Source organism: Meriones unguiculatus (genome assembly GCF_030254825.1).
Source record: "Meriones unguiculatus strain TT.TT164.6M chromosome 5 unlocalized genomic scaffold, Bangor_MerUng_6.1 Chr5_unordered_Scaffold_121, whole genome shotgun sequence".
Classification (NCBI taxonomy): Eukaryota; Metazoa; Chordata; class Mammalia; order Rodentia; family Muridae; genus Meriones; species Meriones unguiculatus.
The window spans coordinates 81206-90488 of NW_026843572.1; the positions used below are offsets into that span (position 1 = coordinate 81206).

Genomic DNA, 9283 nt, shown 5'->3' on the forward strand with positions numbered 1-9283 from the left:
TTATCTGCATTTCAGCAGATCCCTGAAATATAAGTATTGAATATTATTCAAATAGCCAAATCTAGATAATCTATAAGTAAAATTGTTCTAAAATTAGCACACATGTGTTGAGTGTGGTGGCTTGAATTTGTAATACAAGGACTTATGAGACAGAGTCAAGCGTATATCTGTGAGTCTGAGTCCATCCTGGTCTACACAGTGATAACTGAAGCTAGCCAGAGCTATAGAGTGAGACCCTGTTGTAAAATAAATACTTCCTCCAATTAATAACATCAACTTTCATCAAAGCAGTATTTTTCTTAAAGAATCAGTGATAAGTATGGAACATTTTCAAATTCTAAAGCATTCATCAGTTTCATATATTGTGTTTAAAGTTCACTTCATTTCTTGACATAACCTCCTACTTTGTAATTCTGTTTCTCATCGAAACAGAAAGCTATGTGCTGAGAGGTGATTTGCTAAGGACTGATAAGGAGTGAATGAGGAATTACCTGACTGGGCTGGGTTGGTAAAGTGCCTAGTAGGAAGTACATACAGAACACAAGGCTCTTTCTCCCTCTCCAGGCTTTCAAGTTTCAAACATCCTCCTGAATTCAGTGAGTGGCTTCCTCTCAGCTCACAGATGGGTGCTGCAAAGACTGAAGAGGCATCCAAGGGCATGCTGAAGACAGAGCCCGCTACTCCAGACTGCCTGCAGGAGGTAGAAATGGGTAAGTATTTCAAAGCAATATGAACCAAACTAAAATAATAGATGGGAGATTCACCAGGAAAACATAGGAGCTGACCCTCTCGCCTGTTAGGCTGTCATGGTGGGTCTCCTTAGAAGTGGACATGAATGAAGGCCTCTGTTCTAGTTTCTCTATAGTAGTAAATGTTCAAGTGTTTCTGGGCTGGAGAAAACCAATAAATTTTTTATAAGAGCCTGAGCCACAGCACAGCTTTGTTTTTGGTGTGGTTGATTGGTTTTGGCTTTGTTTTGTTTTGTTTTTCATTTTTTTTATTGTTTTTTTTTTTTTTTTTTTTTTTTTTTTTTTGTGTGTGTGTGTGTGTGTGTGTGTGTTTAGCTTGCTACTTCACTCTACTGAATTAAGTTGCTACAGAATATGCTTCTTATGTCCCAGAGTGAAGGAAACTCTTAACAGCACAGCTTGCTATGTGCACAGCTGAGGATGCCATCTGTGGTGCTGGGACTCATAGTTCTCAGATCCACTGTGATTCAAAAGAAAGGAGGGAGGTGAGGTGCCTTGGGGGCTGGCTGAACCCCCTCCCCCAATCAGGGAACCCTTTGGCATATCTATGTTGTGGTAAAGTATTGAAACAAAGAATCCTGTTGAATTTATGTTTTAGTCGTCAGAAAGAAACTGTCTTCTGTATTTGAAAACTGTCTGCTTTGTTCTTTTATTTTTATTTTCTTTACTTTCTTCCATTACTTTAATTTTTCTTTACTTCCTTGTTTGGTTTATTGAAAGAATATTGGCTTTCCTTAAATACAGTGTTCATACTTAACAACAACAAGAAAAAAAAACAAAACAAAAAACAAGGTAGAGAGGAATGTAGATGTTTTTCAGCTCAGGCAATTGTTCTCATAACTGAAACCACTTTTATTTGCTGCACAGATACGCATACAAACCCTACATTTCTGTGAGAGAAGTTAGCCTGAGGTGAGAACTTATCATTCTGATTTTGTATATGTGTGAGATTTTCCATAATACACATTTGAGGTATAAATTAGAGAAGAAAAAAAAAAAGCTGAAGAAGGGAAAGGAAGCAATAGAGGTCACATATGCAATTCAATACATAGACAGACACACAGAAGGATAGATAGATAGATAGATAGATAGATAGATAGATAGATAAAATAACTTTCTGAAGTGAAACACCCACATGGGCTATTTTTTGGGGGAATATTTAAAGGAAAATTTGCATGTTACTTAACTAAAAAAGAAAGCCATGGACCTTGATTACTGAATCCAGAGGACATTTTTGTTTAAAGTACAACTATAAAGAGAGTGTTCAGAATTTTCTGTGGAACCAAAGTCCAAAAGATATGTCATATTTATTACCAACACACCCAAAATATAAATTGGATTTAGTATAATGAACACTCTCTTGTTTTTTTTTTTTCTTTTCTTTCTCTCTGTTTCTCAAGAAATTGTACTAAAATATACTGATAGTTTTAAAACCCCATGATAGGAAGTTTTAAAACCCCATGATAGGAACTAAAGAAATGGCTCAGAGGTTAAGAGCACTTGCTGCTCTTCCAGACTCTGATTGTGAACATATTTCATTACATGTTTAATGTGTGTTTGGCAGTGCTGTGAGTGCTGCAGTTCTTATACATTAGTTTGCTTTTGACAATTGCTAGTGTATAAAAGTAAGTTATTTTGTGAGTTGACATGTTTTCCTGCAGCACTGTAATATCATTCATCATTTTAGAGCTGTTTTAATACTCTTTTTAATAGAAATTTATATGTAGATATATCCATTCACTCCTTTATCTCTATGAGGCTTGACTGTTATTTGTTATTCTTGCCCTATGGTGCTGGATAGGACCTTTAGAGTCACACTAGAACTGTGAGCAGACAACTTGACCTTGTTCTGTGTTACTGGGGAAAACATTCATGCTGGCTGTAGTGGGATTTTTCTGTTGGTGTATCATAGACACATGTCTTAATTAGGATTTCTATCACTGGGAGAAAACACTATGACACAAGTAAATTGGGGACGAAATGATTTATTTGACTTTTACTTCCATATCCCTGTTTATGGCTGAAGGAAGTCAGGGCAGGAACTCAAACAGGAAAAGCTGGAGGCAGGACCTGATATAGGCTATGGAGGGGTGCTGCTTACTTGTGGCTTGGTCAGCCTGCATTCCTATAGAACCCAAGACCACCAGCTCAGGGATAACACCACCCACGATGGGCTGGGCCCTTCCACATCAGTCACTAATTAGGAAAATTTCCTAATTCAATAATTAGGAAAGCAGAAAAGGTTCTTTCCTAATTACTGAATTAAAAAAGAAAAGGTTGATAGGAGCTTCACAAGAAGACCAACAGAGCCAACTAACCAGGGCCAAGAGGGGCCTGTTGAGACTGAAGCACCAACCAAGGACCTTGCATGGACTGGATCTAGGCCCCCTGCAAAGATGTAAATATGAGCAGTTCAGGTCTTATGTAGTTCCCCTTATTAGGGGAGAAGGGGCTCTCTCTGACATGGACTCTCTTTTTAATTACTTCCCACATGGGGGAGGGACACACTCAGTTATGGTATGACTTCATGACCTGGGGTGGATGGAAAGGGCGGCTCCCCTTTGCTGAGGAATAGGGGAGGGAGATGGGGAAGACAAAGGGCTTTTGTAATTGGTAGGTAAGGAGGGATGAGGCTAAGACCAGAATGTAAAAGAAGGAAGGAAGGAAGGAAGGAATGAAGGAAGGAAGGAAGGAAAGAAGGAAGGAAAGACAGAAAGAAAGAAATCTCAAGAAACACACACATTAAAAACACAAAGTCAGAAACCACACGGGTTCTCTGTGTAACAGAGCCCATGCATCCTGGACTCACTTTGTAGACCAGGCTGTCCTTGAACTCACAGAGATTCCTTTGCCTCTGCCTCTGCAGTGCTGAGAATAAAGGCTTCTGTCACCACACAAACAGTAGATGTTTTCTTAATTGAGGTCCCTTGGCTCAGATGACTTTAGTTTTTGTCAAGTTGACATATAACTGCTCAGCACAAAACCTTTTTTTAGGTTAAGGAAGTTCCTTTAATTCCTATCAAAGGAACTTTGAATTTACATTGCATTTTGCACATGCTTTTGCTGATTTTATTGAAATGCTGTTTTTAATTTTCTTATTCTGTTAATATGATGAATTCCATGTACTTTGTTCATTAGAGTTAGTTGATTGGTTGGTCACCTAAGAGTTAGTTGGTTGTTCAGTTAGTTATTCAGTCAGTTTGTTGTTAGTTAGGTAGATACATAGACAGATTGAAAGAATGGAGTCTAACTTAGTTCATCTCAGCCTCTTACTCAATTTTCGCCAAAATTGGTTTTGAACTCCTGACTCTCCTACCTCTACTCCCCATGCACTGGAACCACAATCCTGTGCCACCACACCTGGCATGTTGCTTTTATACTTTTATTGTTATTATGCTCCCCTAGGTCCTAACCAGGTCTGTTCTTACAGAACTAAATCTGTAAGTAACCTTATTGTCATCTCTTTTCATCCTGAGCTTCACTCGTTCTGTTTCTTGCTCTTTGACGGGCCCTTAGTTCAATAACTGGAAGACTCTGTGGCAAAAATTCTGTTTCCCTTTCCTCTAGTCTTCTGGGAGTCAAAGACACCATTTATGGACCGAGAACTTTGGTGAGGGAGTTTGCACTAGGGGAGTGAAACCCAAATCTACAGTGATTGTGGGTAAATTTATCTTTTTTATTAAAGGTTCCGGAGATTCATGTTCTCATGTTTATATTTTCAGGTAAAAAGCTCCAAAGAAAATGTCTCAGAATCGTCTCCCCCGAGTCTCCTGCTAAGCTTTACTGCTGCTATGCAGTGATCACAGTCCTCACTGTAGCAGTAATTGTGCTTTCTGTTGCTTTGGCAGGTAAGTGACTTATTCTCCAAATTCTGTAACATGCTGTCCACATTGACATTGTCAGTAAATACTTACTGACCACTGTGAGCAGGCACTGTGGGAAGGGCTTGAGAAAACACACTGGAACTTCCTGTTCTCTGGGAACTCAGGCTCCAGCAGGAAGCTGAAGTGAAGGAACAGCACAGGCTGTGGTGTGCACAGGAGACCAGGCTCAGCATCCCTGGGAACATGATATCATCAAGCTCTAGACAGAGATGCAGGAGACATATGTCCACCCAGGGTAACTGTCCAAGGCAGAGAACAAGGAGAGCAATACCCAAAGGAGGAACCTCAAGGAAGTGTGAGGTCAGAGAGGAGTAATATGGCCAAGAACACACTGTGGCTCTCCCCATTACCCATGGTTTTAGTGACCACGTTCAGTAGTGTTTTTAGCATATTAAATGGATAGTTCCTGAAGTAATCAGTTTTTAGGATTTTAGTGCCACATTGTTCAGAATAGTGTGATAAAATCTCACACTGTCCTCTTAGGCACGTGAACCATCCTTTAGAGCAACATGTCCACACTGTGTATGCTACCTTCCCAACAGTTCTCGCTGCTACTCAATCATCAGGCCGACTGTCAAAGTAGGTGTCCATACAGAATGCTTGTTGCTGTAGCAACCCCCACTGTAGGAAACAATCATCCAAAGCACAAAAGTGATGATGTTATAGAAATCAATGCACTTCCAGGGAGCCCTGCTGTCAGTGAGCACCTGAGAGGAAATGGGACTCAGACCCAGGGTGGGAGACCTTTAGATAAAGGCCTATTGTGCTCAGGACAGGACTCCTATGGATGAACTGGGGAAGTTACAATCAAATTCACACTTCACAGCTGAGCTCAGCAGGGAATGCCAAAAAGAGACAAGACAAGCTTGTTATAATTCATTGTGTTGTCTGAATTTTAGTAAGAAAGAATGAACAGACACCAGTGAAAAACTTCTATGGTGCTTGCCCAGGACACTGGATTGGATTTGGAAATAAATGTTTTCATTTTTCTGAATCCACAAGTAACTGGACCTTCAGCCAGGCCTCCTGCATGGCACAAGAGGCCCAACTTGCTCGATTTGACAACCTGGAGGAGCTGGTAATGATCAGGGATTGGGTTGTTTCTTTGTTCTGTTGACTATATATTGCCTAGAGATAGGGAGGGTAAAGGTGAAGTATGAGGAAGTTTCTCACCTCAATCAGGTGGAGACATGGGGAACATATGAGTGTGTGCTGTTTGTGAGGGTCATGCACATCTAGATAAAGCTTTGAGACACTGAAGAAACATTACTGCATGTCGTGCTCACAGTCAGTCTGAAAGGTCAGAGGTGCCATTTTACCCAGGTACCTGGTGGTCATGAGCGTTTTTCTCCAAGCTGGCACATGTTGTATACTGAAGGTGACAACTCTTAAGAACAGCAAGGGGTGGCTTAGCCAGGAACTATGCCAGCCACAGTGGGTGTGTCATTAAATTTGGTATTTTAATCCAAATGAGGTACTTTAGAATTACAGATGTCAACTGAGTGCACTGAGAGCTGGAGGCTGTTACACCTACGAACTCTGTGACCCTCAGTTACACCCTCTGACATCTCTAGAGGAAGCTGTGGAGTGGAGAGTCTCAAGCATCATCTGAAACAGAGAGACACATGTATTTGCTTTCTGTGTTTCATGACAGGGTTTCCTAAGAAGATACAAGGGGACTTTTGACTACTGGATCGGCCTGCACAGAGAGTCACCACAACTCCCTTGGAGATGGACAGACAACACTGAGTATAACAGCACGTATGTTTGCAGATGCTTTTCCTTGTACTGTGTTCATATGCTGTGATTGCGTGTGAGTTGTGGCTCTGAGAGTTAAATGGCTGCTTAACGTGAGGCCAGCTGTACTGGAGAGGAAGAATAATAAACTCTTGGGTTGGAGGTGTGCCTGGGAGGGAGGGTGTGTGCTACACACAGGAGTCAATCCCCAGCCAACTCCACATCCCCACAAACTTAAATCTTTTGGAGGTTCTCCCATGTATTATTGGCCATCATTTCCAAAACCCTTACTTAGTGTGATTTTACTCAAATGATGATGGCATCTGGGGGAGGTATTGTCTGCTCCTTTACCAACTTAAAACTTTGTGTTGATAAATGCCCTGTGTGGGATGTAGGGAGAACCTCAGATGGGCAGTGAGGGCTCTGAAACCCTAGAAAGACACTACAGAACTGCTAGCCAAGACTCATCAGTCATTGTACAGCCATACCTGTTCACAAAAGCAGAGACTTCAAGGGCACTGGAAAACCACCCCTAAAGTCTTGTTATCTGTCGACATCCAAGATATTTCTTGGATTTGAACACAGCTATTTTACTAGAATGGTAAATCACAGCCCGGTCAAGTCTATCATTAAAGCCTTTTCAGCAATTTAATAAATGGGTTTTCAGCTACATAAAATGCTTCAAAATAGAACTGAAAATCCCCCTCTGTGAGCCCACCCATGCCTGCACTTCATTTGAACATGTCAGCAAGCCCCAGTCGACTGCTTTGTACACATGTTACACATCACAAAAAAATGACAGAGATGTGGTATTCATAAATAACTCTGAAAGTGTTAAAGCTGCTAGGTGCAAAACCGGTACAGGACTGTCTTTATTTGACTATATTCATGTTACAAATAAGCAGTGAACATGGGTGAGATTTTGTTGCAGTAGTGAATGCAGTTCTGGGCTCTGCAGACTGACTGCTTTAGGTTTCTTTTCAGGTTTCCCATCCGGGGAAAGGAAAACCATGCCTACCTGAACAACAACGGGATCAGCAGTGCCAGGGTCTATGCAGATCGAAGATGGATCTGTACCAAACCCAACAGCTATATGCAAAATTCTTTTTCTCCTTTTTCAGCCTTTGCAAAGAGATGCTTTTAGCCTGTTATCTACAGTTGCTACTCTTTCCCACATCTTTCCACATCGCTATTAAAGGAACTAAGAATATTTCTTGACATCCCAAATGAAAACCATCTTGAAGAAGTGTACATACAGGGGATAAGAAGAACATAGAAGAACATATGAGTCTAACTTAGATGTCGGCACTCAGACCTTAAGCGTAAAGTACAATTAATGTTAGTGAACCCCACTTTCATTTTGTGCAGAGAAGTCCTTCTTTTGAGTCTATGAGACCACAAAAATGAGTTCCCAAAAGTGTGTGTGGTTATATAGTGACATACCTGTGATGCCAGCTACTTAAGGGTTGAAACAGGAGAACCACAGGTTCACAGTAGGAAGTGAAGTATGGGAATGCTTTAATAATGACAGGGAAGAGAAGAATCTGTAGCATCTGATAATTTGGCGAAACACATTATACGTTCTTTTCAAAATTTATGCCAATACCCAGAATTTAAAAAGTATTTAAAACTAAAATTTATTTTACACTCTTTAAAACATAAGTGACACTGTCAAAATCTCTCTCTAGGTTTTTTTTTTTTTTCAATGCAGTTTATTCAGGAACCTTGAACAATCATCTGACCCTGGGGAAAGCCAGCCCACAGCTTAAATAGCCTCTGGGTAGCCAACTCCAGCATGCCACGTGGGCAATGTAGATAGGTCCACATACATGGAAGCAAGCCAGATCCTCGGCCTTAGCCAAATGTGGAGTTGTTCATGACAGAGAGCACTCACCATCAGGAAGGTGGAAGGTGGAAACCAGCTCCATCTTTAAGGCACAGCATTACGCAGCTCTCTACAGTTCCCCCTTTTTGTTTTAGACGTATCAGGCAAGAGTATCTCTCTAGGTTTTAATATCCTTATTTCCAGTTTTATATTTCTAAATATAATTATATAATTATACTGTTCAAGTATAATCCATTTTATAAACAAATGCCATTTTAATTTTACCACTTTATTGGATTCATTTCACATCACATAGGAGTTAAACTCCTTAAGCATTCAATACTTAGTTTTGCACTAATGTGCATATTATTGGGTCCTAAAAAGAAAGTATTTGAAATCTTTATAGAGTTAACTACACTGTACTGATGAGTCCCAAAAAGGATGAAATAACAGGCTACAAAGCATCTCCTGATCTTTTCATCTCTTTCTCTCTCTTTTGTTCTATAACAGCTTGATTTGCTGGGGAATTGGGGGGGGTATGATATCTATACTTGGCCTCCTGGTCCTTGAGAAAAAAGGCATGAGAGGGGCAAGGGGAGGGAAGGGGAGAGGGAAGATGGATGAGCGAGAATGGGACTGGGAGGAGAGGAGGGAGGGGAAGCTGTGATTGGCATATAAAGTAAATAAACAAAACAAAAAAGACTAAAAGACTATGTTTTTATCTACTTGATGTGTGTTTATTGTTTGTATAAGTGTGTGTGTGTGTGTGTGTGTGTGTGTTTGTGTGTGTGTGTATGCAACCAGAGTTACAGACATGTGTGTGGCCATGTGGCTTCTGGAAATGGAACCTTGGTCTTTTGCAAGAAGTACTCCTAACTACTGAGGCATCTCTCTAGCCTTTTCTTCCTCTGTTTTCTTTTATTGGTAGAGCTGAGCAAGCCTTGGAAAAACAGCATGTATCCATTTCCCTGAAAATTTCATGATTTCCTTGTTTTTTATAGTGGAGTAGCATTCCATTGTGTAAATGTGCCTCAATTTCTGTATCCGTTCCTCCATTGAGAGACATCTAGGCTGTTTCCAGATTCTGG

General features: G+C 40.6%; 1 protein-coding gene across 1 annotated transcript; it reads left to right on the forward strand.

The window, feature by feature from the left end:
• Positions 1-534: 534 nt before the first annotated feature.
• Positions 535-8879, forward strand: LOC132650321 (C-type lectin domain family 2 member D11-like). The gene is made up of 5 exons (XM_060375814.1): positions 535-710; positions 4472-4597; positions 5533-5711; positions 6288-6394; positions 7355-8879. Exons 1-5 carry the CDS (start codon positions 623-625, stop codon positions 7512-7514), a joined length of 660 nt encoding a protein of 219 aa, XP_060231797.1. The 5' UTR covers positions 535-622; the 3' UTR covers positions 7515-8879.
• Positions 8880-9283: the final 404 nt, after the last annotated feature.

Excerpts from the sequence above, each read along its gene's own strand:
- LOC132650321 (XM_060375814.1), top strand. The coding sequence starts at position 623 with ATGGGTGCTGCAAAGACTGAAGAGGCATCCAAGGGCATGCTGAAGACA. Across the intron at positions 5,712-6,287 it reads TTGACAACCTGGAGGAGCTG|GGTTTCCTAAGAAGATACAA; the intron begins GTAATGATCAGG and ends GTTTCATGACAG. Across the intron at positions 6,395-7,354 it reads AACACTGAGTATAACAGCAC|GTTTCCCATCCGGGGAAAGG; the intron begins GTATGTTTGCAG and ends GTTTCTTTTCAG.